The sequence below is a fragment of the Furipterus horrens genome, unplaced genomic scaffold (genome assembly GCF_987537825.1).
Source record: "Furipterus horrens unplaced genomic scaffold, mFurHor1.1.pri manual_scaffold_11, whole genome shotgun sequence".
Lineage (NCBI taxonomy): Eukaryota > Metazoa > Chordata > Mammalia > Chiroptera > Furipteridae > Furipterus > Furipterus horrens.
Window position 1 is genome coordinate 11,176,606 of NW_028327181.1, and position 19,837 is coordinate 11,196,442.

Here is a 19,837-nt window from a genome sequence, read left to right on the forward strand (position 1 = left end):
GCCTGTTGAAAGTGCGCCATACCTGCCCTGTGGGTAGGCTAATGGTCACTGGCCAAGGACATCGTCCCGCCAGCCATCTCTCACCACCCGTGTGCTCTCCTGATTCCTGCCCCCGAGCATTAGAAGCTGGGAAAGCAGGAGACAGGCTCTCCCCTGGAGTCTTCAGAGAGAGCAGAGTCCAGCCCACACTTTGACTTTGCACTTCTGGCCTCCAGAACGGAGAGAATAAATTTCCGTTCGTGGTACTTGGTTACGGCAGCCACTGGAAACCAATACACGCTCCATCGAGCCTTGTGTGTATCGCTCAAACCTGTGTGCTCTCAAACCCAAAGCGTTCGGGTTTCAAGGTCATGGGCTGCATGGGGCATTCTGAGACCCAGGCATGAGAAAATCCACCCCAGGAATGGCTCATCACAGAAATAAAAACTCCCTCAGGACTCCGGGGTGTTGGAGACATCTGAGAAACACGGGTCTTTACCTTCAGAATGTACTTAATGCCTCCGTAAATTAATTCCACGTCCACAGTGTTGCGCAGAGAAGCTGCGGGGAGGACCTGGCCCCTGAGAGAGAAGACAGGCCTGCGGTCAGCCTAGGGAGTGACTGAGAACTCTGGCCATCCCCACGGACTGAAGCACCAACACACCTGACTGTATTAAAGAAGCTAAATTTGGCCCTGGCTGGTGAAGCTTAATTGGTTGGAGCATTGTCCTGTAAACTGAAAGGTTATGAGTTCTATTCCCAGTCAGGACACATGCCTGGGTTGTGGGTTCGGTCCCAGTCAGGGTGTGCAAGAGAGGCAACCAATCGATGTTTCTCTCCCTCTCAGTCCACCTCCCTTTCCATCTCTCTAAAATCCATGAGCATGTCCTCAAGTGAGGATTTAAAAAAAAAGCTAAGTCTGATTAAAAGGCAAGGAACAAGTATCATTCCAAAGAAATTGACATTCCTCGGAACTTAAGGAAACTGCACTTTCTGAAGGATGTGAAATTTCAAAAGGGCTTTTCAGGGAGCTAAATCCATAACAGCGTCTTCTCAGAAAATTCTGTGTGTGGAAATACTGCTGCCTGCTTATGAAAGAAACCAGCACACAGACTATAATACTATTTCCATTCAAAAGCATGATGACCAAGCGCTAAAAGCTTGGACCCTCTTACCTTCTTTTTAGTAGCTTCATTTGCCTATCACAGAGGTTCTCAAGGGTGGGGGGGGGCACAATTTTTACCTCTATGCTTGGGACATCTGATAATATCTGGAGACATATTTGAATGTCCTGAGGTCAGTGCTCTGGATCTGATTGTCATGACTTCTCGGGGGAGAGCGGATGCTATGAATGGGGCCGGGGTGCTGCTACCATCCCACACTGCACAGGACAGCTCCACAGAGAGGATGATCCAGCCCAAAATGTCAGTGGTGCTGAGGCTGAGAAACCCTGACCCATTCCATCAGTGAGCACCTGGCCACTTCCATGCCAGTCTATTGCACTGGGCACCTTTTATTCCCCCAATAACTTGAGAGAGGGAGAGAGAGAGACATTGATTTGTTGTTCTGCTTATTCATGCATTCTTTGGTTGACTTTTGTATGTGCCCTGACAAGGGATTGAACCCACAACCTGGTGTATTGGGGCGACACTCTAACCAACTGAGCTACCCAGCCAGGGCCACTAGGCATCTTCAGATTCAGCTGAGGGTCTGGGAGAGACTGAAATACACAGCCTATGACTGACGACATATCTGACACATCCAACACGAATAAACACAGGACTGTATTTTAACTGCTGCCTTGGCCTGGAGAATCCTGTGCCCTGGGCCTCTCCCAGGGCCACTCAAGAGTCTCCGAGGAATTTCAAGAGCAAGCATGTAGGGGGGGTTTACTCATCTCCTGGAGACTGATTCGCACCCACATAAAGTATGTTCTGCCTTACCTCCCACAAACATACACCCCAAAAGGGAAAAAAAATTACCTACACGCCCTACCTTTCCAGCGAGTGTAAGAAATCCGTCATGCAGGTTCTGAACATCGCGTCGGCCACGTTCAAGGCTCCACATACCACCCCGAGCATGATATCTGGCTTTTCCGCCTAGGAAAGACCCTGCCCTTCAGTACCCACGGCAACCAAGCCCCCTGGGAGCTGGGTGGGGGGGTGTCTCTGTGGTTGAAGAAAAGACTGTGCAGCTCCTCACCTGCACTTTTTCAGCGATGAGGTGATCCAGCCACCCAGTGTCGATGTCATTGTTCTGGAAGCTCTCGGTCTCCAAGAGGTTAACGAGATATTCCACGGTGGTCCTGAAGTCGCCCCGGATGGACAGTTCCTTCAAAGCCACCACCATGTTCCTTGAGGGGAAAGGCACAGATTGTTTTCCAAATTACAAACCCACATAAAAAGAGAACCAGAACAACACAGAAGTTAAGAGGGTCCCAAGTCAGACACTCTGGGTCCATCTCAGCTCCAGCATCTACTGGTCAAGTGATCTTGGGCAACTGACTTAACTGCCCAGGCTTTGGTTTCCTGGTCCGGAAAATGGAGAAATAACCCCGACTTCACTCAGGTGCTTGAGGATTAAAAGTGAGACAATCCATATAAAGCACCAGTCACTGATCAATAACTGTCAACGGCTATGAGGGTGATTAATTACCATGATTATAATTCTAATTAACCATAGCCAGTCATGCTGCCTTTCTCTCCCGCTAGACCCATTCAAAGCCCGGTGTCCCAGAGCTGGTGCATATGCGCAGCTGCTCTGCCCGGTGTGCATGGACGCACCGTCAGACCATGAAGTGTTAAGCTGCTCGGGGCTTGGCAGTCACCAGCCAGCATGTGCTTGGCTAGTAACCAACTCCCATGTCCCAGAGGGGCTGTCTCCCCCCAAACAGGGCCTCCCGACCAAGGACTGAAACCTCCACCGTCCACCCCCTGTGAAACCCTGGGACAATGGGACAGAGAGAGGGGAGGCATCAGAAGGCTTCTCTTCCTGGGAGAGCGGGGCTCTCACACCTGTCGCGGCATTCCTGGGTGCCGTTGGCAGGTGTGCCAAAGGGCCGCTGACCACCCAACTTGGGTGTGAGAAAATGCAGATACACTGAGGTCGAGGCAGGGTTTCAACACGTAATGGGACCCACACTTGTACCTAGGAGTTAAGCCACTGGACTCAGGGTGACCAACTTGTCCCCATTTGCTCAGGACTTGGCCAGCTGTAGCCCTGAGAAACCCCACAGGCCCAGGAAGAGCAGGACAACATGTCTCCCTGCGGGACTGACAGCAGCACAGAGCTGGAGTGGTTCCCTCTGACTCCTGCTGAGGTTGCTCCCGGTCATTCATTCGCAGTCATTCCATGCGGAGTCGGCTGGGCCAGCTACCCTCCTTCCCTCCCCGTTTTATTCTTAGCTGCTGCAATTCTAAGCTTCAGGGTCTCAATTTTTCACTGCATATGATCAAAACTAATTATTCAAAGCTCGTTTAAAAAAAAATCCCACTCATCAAAACCACCAAACTCAATTTAATTCATGGCTAAGTACCCAAGCCAGGTAGATTTTCATATTTTTAAAATAAAGTGTCCATAATGCCCTTAGGATTTTTCACTCTGAAGGACAGTTTCCCACCCACACAAGAACGTTGAATTACCATGGGCACTGGTTTTGACCTATGTCCACCTAGGTCAAGGCAGGAAAAAAATGTGTTTTGGAATTCAGGGGCCCCTTTGTTAATGTGGGTTTCTCCAGGAACTACTTATGAAATTTCAATTTAAAGGAGACCCCTGCCCCCATATACACACACCGTTTTAAAAAAAGCTATAGTACTCAGCACCTTTTAAACTTTGGGAATCACCTCGAACATTCTTTGGATGTCCTTCAAGTTCAACCTGCAATAGCTCAAGAGCAATGACCTTGGGGAGGTCATTTTACTTCATGGATCTCAAATACAGGAAGAGGACAAGGCCTCATTCTTGCACTTTGTTTGAACAGGGTCTGCTGTGGGAGGCATCCCCCTTGATCTCCTAACCTGCTACTGCTCTGACGCCACAGGCTAACCTGGAGTCTCTTAGAGGACGGGAAGGGTGGAAGGAGGAGGGAAGGAAGGGCAGAAGGGCAGAAGGGAGATACTGACGAAATGGCCTCTTCCCGGTTCTCTCCCCAGGAGAAGCAGTGCCCAAACTGGGAATCGGCGAACTCGTGTAAGCCACCAGCAGCGGCCACGCTGAAATAGCCCCACACGTTCTTGCTGCTGCGGAAATTCAGTTCCTGGACAGTTCCAGAGCTCGGCTTAAACCCCTAGAGCCCAGACAAAAAAAAAAAAAAAAAAAGCAAAATGGAAGGAATCATTACTCCAGATGTATTTTCATCCAAGTTAAATCCAGGAAAGTCCGAGAACTCGTGCCCCAACCAAAAACTTAGCATAATCAAGAAAATACTGATACTGCCCTGGCCGGGTAGCTCAGTAGCTTAGAGCATCACCTGCTACAACCTGACACTGCGGGTTCAATCCCCGGTTAGAGCATATATGAGACATACAAGAAGCAACCAATGATGCATAAATAAGTGGAACAACAAATCGATGTTTTTCTCTCTCTCCAAAATCAGTCAATCAATACATTTTTAAAAAGAAAGAAAAAAAGAAAACATTGATACCTTTCATCAGGGGTGGGGGTGTATCTATCTGTGAGTGCATCATGTGAGCACATAAATGAATATAATTTTTACTTTAGAAAAACAATTTTAAAAAATGACAAGTTGGAATGGGGGAAGAATATACAGATGTAATATGGGAGAACAGTGATCACTGATGGAGCTGAGTGAAGGGACCTTCTGATTTTATACTCCTGACATTGTCAATAATAAAAACTTTCAAGGAAAGAGGATTGGATTTCTAATTCTGGATTATGAAAACTCCAGCAGATAAAGAAATCCAGTGTTAGCCTGGCTGATGCTAACACATTTAATTCCCTTGGGGGGGTGGGGGGGGGCAGTGGCCTGTCCCTGCTCTGAATGTAATTTTGGTAGAGGTGGACCGGGACCTTCTCTCTGGGGTTCGGGTTCCTGAAGTGAGTGGAGAGGCGCTTGTTTTGGCAGAGGTGCCTGGAGGTGAGAGAGAGCCCCCGGCATCCAGGAACTCCCCCATCCTCCCAGGCACCTGTAAACAAGCATCGTCCCTCTGAAAAACTCCCATTTTGCTTGTGCACCCCCAGAGTCAGCTGTATGCTTGCAGCCAAGGGTCACCTAAACTAATATAGTTACCTACTTTAAAATTCTGTAATAAAAGGGAGAAGGAAAAAGCAAACCTCTTCCCCCAAGCTTCTTGAGTGTAATCACTGAACAGGTTGTGGTAGTTATGGAGCTGAGGTGACAATCAGCCCTTAGAAAAGCGTGTCCGCTGCGGTAAATGCCAGCTGGTTGGGTTTTTTTTTTTTTTTTAAGGCACAAGAAAGAACAAGTCACAGAAGGACTTACTCCTTACTTTGGGCCAGACTGCATTTCGGGTGCAGCAAAAATTCCAAGGACCCAGGCTCTAAGCCCCCTACTTGTCCCAAAGATGGACATGGCCTTTCGAGTCCATCAATGGGGCTTGGCCAGGGCCTCAGCAGGTCCCGGGCTTGAGTCACTTGATCTACAGTTGGGGTAACAATGTGCAGCATCAGGACATGATCAGTGAGAAACACTGGGGGATCTGCACGGCACACACTGTGTCAATAAACCGTGATTGGTTCCCCTCCTGTACCCAGTTTCCTTATCTGTAACCCGAGAAGCCTGGGGAGAAGGGAAGAAACAAACCCCTCTCACCCCAAGGCCAAGGCTAATGCTGGGGGTCTGCCCCACACCGGGAGACTGGAGATGGCAGAAGCAAAGGCCCCCCAAAACTTGCCTCATCAGGGTTTTCACTGGTGATTCTGGCTGCAATGACGTGGCCTCGGGGGAGGGGCGGGTTGGAAGGGATTTCGAAAGAAATGGGTGTCACCCCCCAGGGCGATTCTCCATACAGAAGGCGGATGTCCTTCAGGCGGTGCAGCGGCACACCCATGGCGATCTGAAATCAAGAAAGCCGACCCAGGACTGTCAGTCCCACAATTCCCCTGCTCCCCAGGCACCAAGCGCAGTGCTGGATGCGGTGGAGGACCAGGCCCCGTGATCAATGGCAGATACACTGAGCACCTAACAGGCACGCAACACTGCCAGATGGTGCCGGGAGAGGCAAAGAAAGACAAAGACAAAGGCCTGACTTGGCCCCCATGGAGCAAATCGTTCCATTGGGAAAAGAAGCAACACTTGTAAAACACCATCAAATGACAAGAAAATACACGCGTCACATGAAAGTCACAGACTTCACTGCTATGGAAGGTGAGAAGGAAAGGGACCCAGAAGCAGCACCGCAGGTTTTGTGAAAGACGCAGGGAATGCTGGGCTAGAAGATTCAGTACTAACCAGACCATTAAGGACACGAGCTCAGCCAATGGATCAGACTGAAATTAACATGCTGTGTCTTGTGACGTGACACGTGAAGAAGGTCATAACGGTTAAGAGACTAATGAGGAAGAAACAACCAGACAACTGCAAGCTGAGGGACATTCTGCCCAAACCCCTCCCTATGCCAATGTCAACAACCAGAAAACAAGATTGAAGAATGGTCCCAGATTACAGACTAACAAGACGTGACAATGAAATGGAATGTTAACAAACAGACAAGGAATAGCTACAAATTTGGGGAAATGTTAATGTGGGCAATAATAACACTAGACAGCTACGTGGCCGCATCCATGCTGTCCTTTCTGAGTGTCGGAATTTTACTGTGCTATTGTAACAAAATGCCCCTGTTCTCAGGAGGCCCTCAGAAAAGAAGTATTTAGAGGGACCTGTGGCATGAAGGTCCAAGTCAAAACGCCTCTCAGAAGGTTAAGCCAAGCAAACAATCACACAAACGCGCGCGCGCAGAGAGAAAGCAAATGTGACAACATGCTAACAGCAGGTGGTCTAGGTACGGACTACAGTGACCCCTCACTCATCGCGGGTGTTACGTTCCAGAGCAGCCCCCCGCCCCCCCACCCCGTGAAGGAGGAACCTTACATTTATTCTACACTCTTAAACCTACATAACTTTAACAACATGCGTATACAGTGCCGCAAACTCCTGCAATGTAACAAAAAATCCGCGATAAATAGTTAAATATAATATTTTAAAAAATCCTATGATACAGTGAGGCCACAATAAGTGAACCACGAAATAGTGGTACATGTTGAGAAACATGTCTCTGAACAGGTATCAGGGGTCCACGAATGCCCTGAAATGGCATAAAATGTATTTTTCCAGGGAGAAGGTCTGTGACTCTCGCTGGTTTCTCAAAGGACTAGATGGCAGACAAAGATGACAAACCATATCACAGAACATTCTCAACGTTCGTGGCCCTCAGTGCTGTGTACACATCCCATCAGTCACTCCCCAAGGACAGTCCATCAGGAGGGGCAAGAAGGTCTGGTCCCAGTAGAAGAGGGACGCTGGCCGGGGCAGAAGACGACGCGGGGCCTGGAGCCCGTTTCCTCACCTGGAGCTGGGCAGCCGGCAGGTTGACGTCGGCGATCATTTCCGTGCAGGGGTGCTCCACCTGCAGGCGGGGGTTCAGCTCCAAGAAGTGGAAGCTGCCGTCCTGGCTGTACAGGTACTCCACCGTCCCCGCGCTCACGTAGCCCACGGTCTTGGCCAGGCGGACGGCACACTGCAAAGAGACAGACACCGAGGGGTTGCCAGTGGTTTTCTCGGGTCGTTTTAATGGTGGCTTGTTAGTTCCCCCACCCAATGCAGACAGGACCTGCTATGTGTCAGCCGCTTTGGGACCACATAACTCGCACCCCAGTAAGCCCACGCCAGGCTGGAACCATGCCCGTGATGGGCCCCTGGTCTCTTCTGGGCACCCGCCGCACTTTGGCAGCACGGACCACAGGGGGCTCTTGCTGGCTCTGAGCTGAGACGGCTCCCCCTGCGGCTGCCCCCACACCCGGCTCTGCAGAGCCCACCTGCTCCATGAACTCGAACACGGCGGGTGTGGCGATGGTGGCAGGCGCCTCCTCAATGATCTTCTGGTGCCGCCGCTGGATGGAGCAGTCCCGCCCAAACAGGGACACGGCGTTGCCATACTGGTCGGCAAGGATCTGGACCTCCAGGTGACGGGCGTGCTGGGCCAGCTTCATGAGGAAGACGGGCGAGCCCGGGATCTCGCTCTGTACCTGCGGGGAAGGCAGAGTGGCTGGAACAGGGGGTTCTCCAAAGAGGGGGAGAGACAATGGCAGCGACATGCATGATCTTCTAGTGTTGTTTACCGTCTCGCAGACACTACATTCTTCTTTTAAACCCAATGGTGTGGAAACACATAATGTGCACAGTGAAATTCCCTCACAATTCCATCTCCTGGAGATAATGTGCTGTTAAGAGTTGGGTCCAGCCCTGACAGGTGTGGCTCAGTTGGTTGAGCATCGTCCGGCAAAACAAAAGGTCACCAGTTCGATTCCCAGTCAGGGCACATGCCTAGGTTGCAGGTTCGGTCCCCAGTCGAGGTGCATACAAGAGGCAACCAATCGATGTTTCCCTCTCACATTGATGTTTCTCTCCCTCTCTTTCCCCCTCCCTTCCCCTTGCTCTACAAATAAATAAAATCTTTAAATAAAAAGAGCTGGGTATAAACTGAATAAGAGTTTAAGGTGCTATTTAGAGTTTAATGTAGTTGAGAATCATTAATGCTGCTATGGTATCAGATAGTTACTAAATTATCAGGGTGATCGCTTCATAAGTTATAGAAGTGTCTAATCACTATGTTAGAACCTGAAATTAATGTTATATATTGTATGTAATTGACAATTTATAAAATTATTTTAAAAAGAGTTACTATGCTGTTAAGAGTTGGTTGTACGACCTGGTTTTCTGTTACACTTTCAGTATAACATACAGACAGGAAATGTTTCTTTAAACAAAAACAGGACCAAAGCACACTACTCTGCAGCTTTCTTTTCCTCCTGCTCAATGCACTCTCTCAGCTGGCTTTCCTCAGTGGAACCTACAGACAGACTGACTCCATCCTTTAAACAGCTGAAGGGCACTGTCTTACAGATGTGTCACCTAGACTCTTAAAGAAAAATGATGTAAAAGTAAGTGTTCACATGGAATGATTTCTAAGACAAGTTTTTTAAAAAGCAGGTTGCAATAATATGTGGGATGATCTCACTTATTTAAAAAATAGTAAAACCAAATTATATGAATGTCTATGTAAAAAGCCTTCTCCCTCCCCCAATGGTCTTTACCCAAGAAAATAATTCAGAGGAGGGAAAAAAAGCTAAGTATTATTTATAGCCTTAAGTACCATATTATACTATAGCAGCATTATTCATAATAATGAAAATGGGAACAAGCTTAACATTTAACAAAAAAGGAAAGTTTTGATAAATAAGACTATAGCCATGTAGGGAATATTATGCGATCACTATTGTAATCAATAACTGTAAGGACTGGAACAACATGGTAAAATGTTCATGGTCTACAGTTTAGTATGACTAAAATGTAGAACAATACTGTATACACCAAATAAACTCTTCAAAATATATACATGAATAAGGTCTAGAAGAAAACCTAGAAACATGAAAAGAGTTAAGAATGAGAAGACTGTCAACATAATTTTTTTAAACATTGCCAAAAATAGGCATACTGTTTTAACAGTGAAAAACCAGGTATAATTGAGTAAATACACAATTACAGTCAGAGAAGGAAAACTCTGACTCCAAAAAACCTCCGCTGCCTTGCGGCATACCTCTTCAGGGGAAAGGCTAAGGGAGTAAACCCCGACAGAAAATCTGGAGCCGGAGTCCCTAAGGCGGTTTGACGTTGTAGTCAACACCGGCAACTCCTGCGGCGCACCTGAAACCAAGCTGTATTGACTCCGTCTTTCCCTTGGACCCTTCAGCTGCGAAGAGAGGGGGGGTCTGCTGCATGGGCAACAGCAGACCCTCCATATTACCCTGCCCAGGCTCTGTAGCTTCAACGTCATCGCAAGATGTCGATTCAACACGGGAGGAGACAGATACTACCATGTCACTCCCGAGTCGGACTGCACAGCCATTCTCGGCGGTGCAGATAGACTCTTAAGAAGCTACACCATCGTCTCTCGAGACGGATGGCTGCCGACGACGACGACACAATTACAGTTGACCCTCAAACAACTCAGGGGTTATGGGCATCAACCCCCCACACAGCTGAAAATCTGCGTAAAACTTTTGATTCCCCCTGAAGCTGAATTAACAATAGCTTACTGTTGACCTTATTGATAATATAAATTGCCAATTAACACATATTGTATATATTTTATGCTAGTAAATGATAAAACACTAGTATCTACATATGTTTCATGCATTTATGACACACTTTTTCTTAATTTTTCAATATTTCTATGTTATGTAGTTCATCTGTGAGTTTCTTTCAAGTTGTTCTAAATCTCCGAAAAAATTTTCACATAGTTATTGAAAAAAAACCCATGTTTACACTGACCCACACAGTTCAAACTCACGTTGTTCATGGTTTAACTGGGTAGTTCCTGCAATAAAAACTGATCACCTAGAAAGACTAAAAATACCGAGACTGCTACAATTTACAAAAAAATCCCATCTCTTGATAGACAGATATGGTCAGAAACAGATATTCTGACCCTGTATCTTCGAAATCACTATAGACCCACTGATTCATAGACCTGAACATCTAAGGAAATGCTACACCGATCAACACACGCCATGGACTTCAGAGAGTAAATTACACACATTTGCTGCAAAATACAACAGAGCATGGCCACGTTCCACTGCTGCGAGTGTCCTCTCACAGTTGTGACACAGTAATGCTAATAGAAATCATCTGCTGGCCAACAAGTGAATAAAGACAATTTCCAAAGACACAAAAAAAAACCACGCAGCAAGAACAGCTCACTTGTCTGAAAAGGATTGGGAAGTCCTCAGCGCTCTCCGCCTTCCGGATTCCTTTCCCTCCACCGCCTTCTGAAGCTTTGATCATCAACGGAAAACCAATTTTTTCTGCTGCCTGGAGGGCAAAGGACAAACAGAGCTCTTTAGAGATTAGAGACTTGCCATCACCACCAGGGCAGTGAGAAGGTTCCGGCATCTTGGTCCCCCCAGGCTCTGTGTTTACCTCCAAGCCCTCATCTACGTCTTTCACACAACCCTGGTTGTAAATGTCTTCCGGGACATTGACTCTTTTCACCTGCTCCTGGTCGTCTTCTGCCCATTCCACCGTCAGACCTGGAGTCACAAAGAAACTGAATCCTCTGAGGAGGGCAAACACACACAAGACAGAAACCACAGGGCCCCTTCTCACCAAAGACGCTTGAGACCTGGCCTCTGGATCAAAAGGACACAGACTCAGTCCTTCAGCTTAATTAATTAACAGCTTTTAATTTTCTTAAGGACTGACTCAACCCTGAATGAGAAACCAAGCTTAAGGAATTCAGACTGAGTATACCAAGAACACCATTATCAACCTGGATCAAGAAAATCCCATTCTACCTTGTGGAGTCATTTATATGTGAATCATTATTTTCCAATACCCCATGAAGATTTAAAAGAGAAAAACTGTCTGTTCCAAATTTTAAATTCTTTAGAGGAAAAAAAAAAGTCAAATTGAATAGAAAACTCCTGAGACTTTTCCTGTTCATTTTTTTTAATATATCTTAGAAATTCCACTTTCAGAAAGTCATCCTAAAGAAATTAAAATGTACAAAGAGATTTAGCCATAAGATGATCATGCCTCCATTACTTTTAATAGTTTTTAAATTAGAAAATAAACTAGAAACTGGAAAATGTATAACTAGAGAGGACTGTTAAGTAACTCGTGGTATATCTGGATGATATAGTCCTATGCGGGCATTTTAAATGTTGCAAAGTATATTTATTGACATAGAATGATTAGTGAGAAAAATAAGTCCTGAACTAGTAAATACAAGATCTCTGTTTTAAAGGGTGTGCTTAGAAAAAAAGGCTAGGAATGTAGATAGATGCCTAAAATACAACAACATTAGCAAGACTGGGTCAAGGAGTCCCCCAAAGTGAAGGTCAGGGTCCCTTACCGCTTCCGCTCCAGGGCAGCGTTGGAATCTGCAGCGTCTGGGCCACGATGGTGGAGGCGATCTTATCTCCCAGGGCCCACATGGCCTCACTGGGAGGGCCTGAGGGGTCAGGGACAGGGGGAAGGAAGAACTGAGTCACAAGACCCTCACGGCCAAGTGCTGACCACATGCACAGGGAAAGAACAATAGTCAGGCCTAAGGTCTCAGGGAGTTTTACATCAAGTCAGGGAAGAAACAGGTCTGTGACTCTTCTACTTCACCAGTCAACTTTCAACACGCGTGGATTGTAAACCTGGTCTCAGTTATAACCTGAGCTATGTGGCATACATAAAATTCACTTTCGGGGGGAGGCAAAAAGCTAGACCAAGAGGGCAAGCTAGCACCTCAAAAAATTAGACCATGAGTAAGCAAATTTTTCCTATAATGAACCAGATAAGGATATATTTTCAGCTTTGTAGGCCTGCTGGTCTCAGTCACAAACCGTCAGTTTCGCCAGCCTGGCTGAAAGCAGCCATAGGCAATACATAAATGAATGATCGGGGCTGTGTTTCAATAAAGCTTTATTTACAAAAGCAGGCAGTGGGCTGGATTTGGCTTGTGGGCTGTAGTTTGCCAGTCTGTGGGCTGCATCACCCACCTCCAGAGGAGCTAAAACTGAAGGCTAAGGAGAACCCTGTGTGACAATCAAAGACCATGGGCAGATAAAGCGTCAGTGGGCACAGGCCACCAGGCCGAGCCCTGGAATGTCAGGCGTTGATTTGCGCTGAGCTGCTAACTACACAAGCCTGTGCTGGGGGCCCAAAGATATGTGGGTGGCAAATGACTTCCCCTATAACTAATTACACAAAGTTTACAAATATAAGCTCAAAACCCTGAAACAAACACATGCCGTAGATAGTATCGCTATACCTAAGAAATAGTAGAGATGAGAGACTCTGGTCCCAAGGGGTTAGGACATCCCAAAGGCCCGAGAGCAGCCCAAACAACGGTGTGGCCTTATTAGAAATGTGATCTCCAGACCCAGTGATAAATCTGAGCATGCCCGGCATCTCAGCATCAACACGAACCCTAGCAGGCGTCGGCTTGCCCCAGCATCATGCCACTGTGGTAACCATGGAAACAGCTCCATTTCCCCTGGCTGACCAAGTGACCCAGGTGCCCTCCCACCCCTGGACTCACTTGCTCATGACAATGAATATGGGAGGTGGAAATACCACACTGACCCCCGCTTTACAGGGCTGCACCAGGGAGAGACTCCAGCCCAGAGGAGTGTCCCGTCAAGGCCCCAATTCCCACATGTCTGATGGAGGCGCACTCTACCTAAGAAAGCAATCTCGTGCTTGCACAGGAGCTCCGGGAGTTTGGGGTTTTCGGAGGCGTGGCCCCAGCCAGCCCACACCGCCTGCAAACACAGAGAGGCGTGAATGAAGATCTCCCTTCACCACCCGCCTCCCATCACACACCGAAAGCTCTGGCCAGGGTCACATAGGCTCTGGAGCAGATTCTCGCAGGGCCCAGCTCCTCTACCCCGTCCGAAGTGAGGAATCCAGCTGCTCCGGAGCTCAGGGCATCGTCCCCCTGGGCGGCCATCTGGGGCGCCCCACCCAGCTTACCTGCACGGGGATTCTCTTGGCAATGTCCACGATCAGCTCCACGTTGGCGTAATTGTTGTTGTTGGGCCCTCCGGGGACGGGGACATACTGATCTGCCATCTTGATGTACTCTGGAAAGAATAAGAGACGTGGAAGCCGATAGCAGGAAATCTGCAAGACGCAACTTTGGACAGTCACTGAAAGAAGGACCGAAAAACCGTGAAGGTGCTAGGGCAACAATGGACAGATGTGTGTGAAAACTAGAAGGAAACTAAACGTGACTTTAATTATGTAAAAATACGTGTGTCTGAACCAGGCCTAAAGGGAACAAAAAAGGAGGAAGCAAGCTATCAGGATAGTGGGATTAGATGTAGGGTTTTTTTTGTTTTTTTTTTTAATTCCTAAACTCTATTTTAACATCGTTTTGCCATTAAAGAATATAATGTTTGTTTTTAATCATGGTTTAAAAAAATAAGAAAATGTACCGTCTTACTCACTTTCTGAGTGTACAGTTCCGTAGTGATACGCAGACCTGCACTGTTGTGAGACACGTCTCCAGCACTTCACATCTCACAGGTCTGAAACTGTATCCATGCAACGGCTCCTCCCCTCCTCCCACGCCTTGCCCCTGGCAACCCCCATTTCTCTGTCTCTAAGATGCTGACCGCTCTGTGGACCTCATATGACTGGAACCAGACAGTATCTGTATTTCTGTGACTGGTTTATTTCACTGAGCATAATGTCCTATAGGTTCATCCATGTTATAGCATGTGACAGCAATTCCTTCCTTTTTAAAGCTGAACGACGATGCTGCTTTGGTTTTAAAATATTCATACTCTTTAAGCCAGAAATCCCACTTCAAGAAATATGTCCTTTAAAAAAGCCACTGGGGCCCAGGCCGAGTAGCTCAGCTGGTTAGAGTGTTGTCCTGATACACCAAGGCTGTGGGTTCAATCCCTGGTCAGGACTCATACAAGAAGCAACCAATAAGTGTGTGAATGAGTGGAACAGCAAAATAATGTTTTTCTTTCTCTCTCTCTAAAAAAATAAGTAAAATCAATAAAATTTTTTAAAAGCCACCGGGGAAGTTGCAGAGATTATAAAGTAAGAAGTCAGGTAAGCACCCCCTCCTCACTGTTGGAGAATATAAACAAGAAAACAAACAGGGTAACTACAGACTGGCCAGTGCTGGGCTGTAACAGGGATGCCCAGGGAGAACGATGAGGTCGGAACACCGAGGCAGGGATGGTAGAGGCCACCATGCAATGAGCTTCGGGGAAACAGTCAGCCAAAGGTCCAGCACATTCCCAAGGCTCTGCCACAGGCAACAGCAAGGCCAGTCCAGGGACCAACGAGGCCAGTGTGACTGGGACCCGGGGATGAAGGGCGAGAGGCATGAGAGGGGACCAGGAAGCCAGCAGGGGTTGGGTCGTGTGCAGCCTCGGCTGGCCTTGGGAGAATCTGGAATTTTAATCTGAGCATGATGGGAGACCCCGCAGCATAAGGGTCCCAAGGCTAGACCCCGGGTTCCGCCTTGTCACGTCAAAAAATATATATATAAACAAAGCCGCTTTCAAATGGAGCCGGAGCGGCCAGGCAAGAGGAACTGCCTGGCAGCTCTTCTGTCTCAGATCTTTGGAATGTTGAAAAGGGCAACATAACCTTCAGACAGGACCTAGGACAACACTGTGTCCCAAAGAACTGTTTGCAAAGATAACAAGAAAGCGTTTACTATGCTACTGGACTGAAAATTTAAAACACAGTCTAGAATTAACATCACTCTTATTACTTGTACCAATAGAAATGCCTTCCTTCCATTGATGTAATTATTTCCCTTCCTTTCTCATAAATACCTCTTGCTTTAGTCCCCTAATCTGGATACTATTTGGGCTTCAACCTGAATCAGTGCATCCCAAATGGCTAGTCTTGTAGATTTCAAATGCATTTTGCCTCTTGCTTTAAAAGGCCTTTTTATTTTTAAGTTAAGAGTCACATACCATTTGTATGACCCAGGGCAAGTGATTTATGTCCCTGTGCCTCACCTGTCTCATCTGTAAAATGGAGCGAACATTCAAACCTGTCCTCACTGCTCATTGTGAGTTAAAAGGAGGCCTCATCCATGTAGGGCAGAGCGTAGGGCCTGCGCCCAAGGTGGGAGGGGTGGGGTTGGTGGCTCTGGGGATGGGACTGAGGCTGCAGGTACTAGGGACAGCATTGTAGTCTCTGAAGCATTTAAGGAGGGGCTGACAGGACCTGAACCATGTTTTCAAAAGATCAGTTTGCCTGCTGTGTGGAGAAGGATCTGTAAAGGGATAAGCTCGTTCAGGAAAAAAGCAAATTGCTAATACTTATAGAATGGTCTAGGCTAGTAGACATAGAGAGAGTAAATGAACAGAAAAATAAACAAATGATTGAAATACAGTACATACATCTGCAAGAAAAACCACATGGAGGAAGAGACACCAACTTGCGATAATATGGTCATTGCTCAAAGATGGGGTTTCTGCTTTGCATGTTAACCATTTGCATTTTTATAAGGCACAGGGGTCACTCTTGTTATCAGCAGACATTTAATTAAGCGAAGAAGAAAGGGCAGATAAATGCAGGCTCATGTGAGTGCTACCATGGAACTCTGCTTGGGGTCTGGAATGGATCTGCCCAGACAGATGCAGGTGAGGGCAGGTAAGGACGGGGCGTGGCGGGGTGGGAGGGGGAGGGAGTGAAGGCCCAAATACCTGCGTTGGCCTTGAGGTCTTCTGGAGTCACCATGACTACAAACCGGATGGCCCGCTCATTTCGGAACATCTCGTAGGCCCACCTGCGGATGGAGCGCATGCACTTCACGGCGGCGATGCCATTGTTGGCGATGAGCACCTGGACAGGGCAAAGGAGGAAGGGCCCAGAGCTGCACACCTGACCGGCAGTGGAGGCTGTGTGCCACCCTGGGGCCCACCTCATGGCTGCAGAGGCTCCTGTGGTACCTGGAGCACATCATTCCTCCTTGTATTGCTACAGCACACCGACCCCACAGAGCAGGTGCTCAGAGTCTGCAGCCTGCGTGAACGGATGATCAGATGGGTGGGTGGAAGGACGGTCAAACGGATGGATGACCAAGTGGATGGATGAATGGATAACCAGATGGGTAGATGGGTGGATGGATGGACGGACAAATGGATAGATGGATGGACAGATGATTAATGAATGAATGAATAAATGATATCTGATGCTTTTGTTTGGCACCTCAAGATCATTTAACATTTTTGAGTCAGAACAATGTATTTCTTTTCATCTTCACGACAGCCCTTTCAAAGAGGTTGTATGATTCTACCTATCTGGGTCTGAAGACATTAAAACCCAGAGGAGTTAAGGCACTCGCCCAAGGTCACATAGCCAGAGGGTGGCAGAGCTGGGACTCCACCCGTTCGGCATGACTGCCTCTGCATCCTGAAGGGTAAAGGGCCCAGCTCGAGTAAGGAGGAATGTCCCCAGCAAGAGAGAACAACAAAAAGACTCCTGGTTTCAATTCTTATTTGTATCATAAACGTGCTGTGTGGCATTAGACAGTTCCTAAAAACGTTAGGCTTGTGGCTTCAAAGCTCTGACTTACTTAGCAGGTCCATACAGGGGCGGGCAAACATAGGTTTACCATTGTTTATTCTTGTATTTATTTCTTTATTTATTATTGTATTATCTATTATTATTAACCTACGTTTGCCCACCGCTGTATTTTAAGGGCCTTGCATTGCTGACTTATTTTCACAACCATCCTGAAAGACAAATCTCATTAGAGCTTTGGGGTGCAATTGGCTCTATTTTATAGACGGGGAAACTGAGCCCAGATGTCATAGCCCGTGAGTGGCCACAGCAGACAGGCCCCAGAGCTCCTGGCTCAGGCTCAGTGTTCTCTCTCCCCTTTTTAAAACGGCAAATTTTAGCTGTTTCCTTTCGTTACTGTCATTCTGGTGTATGGGTCTCCTCTCCTCTCAGGAGCTGTAAACCTGGAGAGGGCAGGCTGGCTTTTATGCTTCCCTCCCAATAACCTAGAAAGCAGCCCCTTGCACGAAGGCACTGCAGGGTCCTTTGCAAAGCCTCCTGATCTCGTTCAGAGGCCTCAGTCTCCCCCTCAGTGAAATGGGGGCACGCGCCTGCTGCTTAGGCTGCCGTGGCTGTGAAAAGCTGACGAAGCCCAGCACCCACCACTGAGCAAGTGCTCACGAAGGGGTGGCCCGCGCCCCTTCTCTGCCGCATGAGCACCCAGTCTGAAGCTGGTTCTCCCACCCCACCCTACCAGGCCTCACCCAGAGCACTGGGACCCTGTCCGTACCTTCTCAATGACCCGATCTCCTCCAAAGCGCGTGACAAACTCGGCTGGAGAAGCGACGGTGAAGTCTCTGTGCAGGTCCACCTTCTTCTGCTCTCGGCCCCTCCTCACCAGGTGGAGCCCAGACATGCTGGGCCTGCGGAGGGAGCAGGACAGACATGCATGAGCAAGGAAGCCTGCGATGCCGGGGAGGGAGTCGGGGGCCCAGCACCTATACAATCAATGTCCACACAGAGAAGCTGAGGCCCAGCAGACCCCTGCTGCATTGTAGCTCCTCTCTGGCGACCTTGAAGCGTTCATTTCCCAAGGAGGCTCAAGAAGAGGCCATCACACAAACAGAGCGGGAGCAGCCCCCGCCCCGCCCCAAGATGCACGCTCAGCTTTTTCATCTTAATATTTACTTTCTGTGCCCACGACTGAGGAGCTCCATACTAAAAAGCTCCTAACAGAGGTGGGGGCTTATGATCAGGGAGGAAGTCACACGTTCTATCCTTTAGACGTGTGAAATAGTAGTGATAAGCTTCACGCCCTTTTCTGGATGTGTATATCAAAAATTTGAAACTGAAAACCAACAAAACATTGTATAATAAAGAAAACAGACAGTTGCTTGTCCCACCCCCTCCAGAACTCGACACACCTCCAGAGTTCTAACAACATGTGTGTACTGTCTTGTGAGTCGTCCACTGAGACACCAGCTGCGGCCTTCCTACCTTGAGAGATGAGGACCTCCCACCCTTTCTTGGCCATCGTACCCCATTCCCTTCTCCCCACCCCTCAGCAGGGCCAGACTGCAATTCGGTAGGTTCGTGACTCCGTGTTTTACGAGTCTGGGATCATTATTCACAGGGGAGGGCTGGGTTAGATCAGATCTTCCTTTCCTTCTGTTTTTGTTTTTTCCTGGAGTTCATGAGGTTTTCTCAGACTTGTTTTTCCTTACACTTGTTAATTCGTCCCACAGCCTCCCCTACATGTGAGATCATTGACTCTCTCCGTTGTTTCCTTCCACGACCTCCCTTTGCTGACATCCTTAAGTTTCCCCGGCCTTTCCTTGGGATTTTTTTTTTTCCCATCACCGTTCATTCCCCCTATACCCTCTCCCACCTTTGCTCCCTAATTGGGGGATCACATGGCTCACTCCTTCTTGGTAGACTCCCTTGTTTCGCTAGGGCACACCTTCTAGCAGTTTCATCGGGTTAAAAGGAGGGTACAATGGCAGGGCACGTGACGACAGCGTCCGCAACATGCCTGTCCTGCTCCTGGCTGCATAGGGCTCCCGCGTCACTGTCACCCTGGAGATTCCCTTTGATACTGCGCTGGGTCTCTGGTTCCCGTCTCTCATTGTGTGGCCCTTCTTTGGTTTTAACTTGTTTCAGAGGAAGACATCCTTTAGCAGCTTTCTAAGAGGTGTTCAGGGAGCAAGCGTTTTACAGCCATGCATGTTCTAGAACTGTCTTCTGCCCTCACATTTGACCCTACTGTTTGGCCATACGCGGAATTCTAGGAGGGAAAACCTTCTCCATCAGTTTTGGAAGCCTTGTACTACTGTGCTGTGGCTTCCAAGGACGCTATAACCAAGGCTGTTCTGACCCTGGATGCTTAGTGGGTGACCTGTTTTTTCATATCCAGAAGCCGATAGGAACTTCTCTGTTCTCTGTATTCACAATTTCACAGGGATATGCTCAGTTATGTGTCTGCTTCCATCCATGGAGCTAGGGATCTGTCAGGCTCCTCCAGTGGGGAAACTCACACCCAGGAATTTGCCTCCAAATATTTCCCTGGTGATTTCCCGCCTCCTTTTTCTCTATTCTCTCTAGAAGTGCTATTACTTGGAT

The 19,837-nt window shown here is 47.9% G+C and overlaps 1 protein-coding gene across 2 annotated transcripts in view; it reads right to left on the minus strand.

The window, feature by feature from the left end:
* The window catches only part of ACACB (acetyl-CoA carboxylase beta), a 97,549-nt gene that overhangs the window by 47,241 nt on the left and 30,471 nt on the right, over window positions 1-19,837 (minus strand). For both annotated transcript variants that reach the window (XM_090291317.1, XM_090291318.1), the window contains 14 exons: window positions 18,009-18,141; window positions 16,420-16,558; window positions 13,706-13,815; window positions 13,413-13,494; window positions 12,093-12,191; window positions 11,159-11,268; window positions 10,940-11,050; window positions 7,996-8,205; window positions 7,527-7,697; window positions 5,856-6,017; window positions 4,104-4,267; window positions 2,182-2,332; window positions 1,975-2,078; window positions 479-560 (listed from right to left, as the gene is read on the minus strand). In XM_090291317.1, coding sequence (XP_090147443.1) covers window positions 479-560; window positions 1,975-2,078; window positions 2,182-2,332; window positions 4,104-4,267; window positions 5,856-6,017; window positions 7,527-7,697; window positions 7,996-8,205; window positions 10,940-11,050; window positions 11,159-11,268; window positions 12,093-12,191; window positions 13,413-13,494; window positions 13,706-13,815; window positions 16,420-16,558; window positions 18,009-18,141 — 1,828 coding nt within the window. The remainder of the gene's footprint in view (window positions 1-478; window positions 561-1,974; window positions 2,079-2,181; window positions 2,333-4,103; window positions 4,268-5,855; window positions 6,018-7,526; window positions 7,698-7,995; window positions 8,206-10,939; window positions 11,051-11,158; window positions 11,269-12,092; window positions 12,192-13,412; window positions 13,495-13,705; window positions 13,816-16,419; window positions 16,559-18,008; window positions 18,142-19,837) is intronic.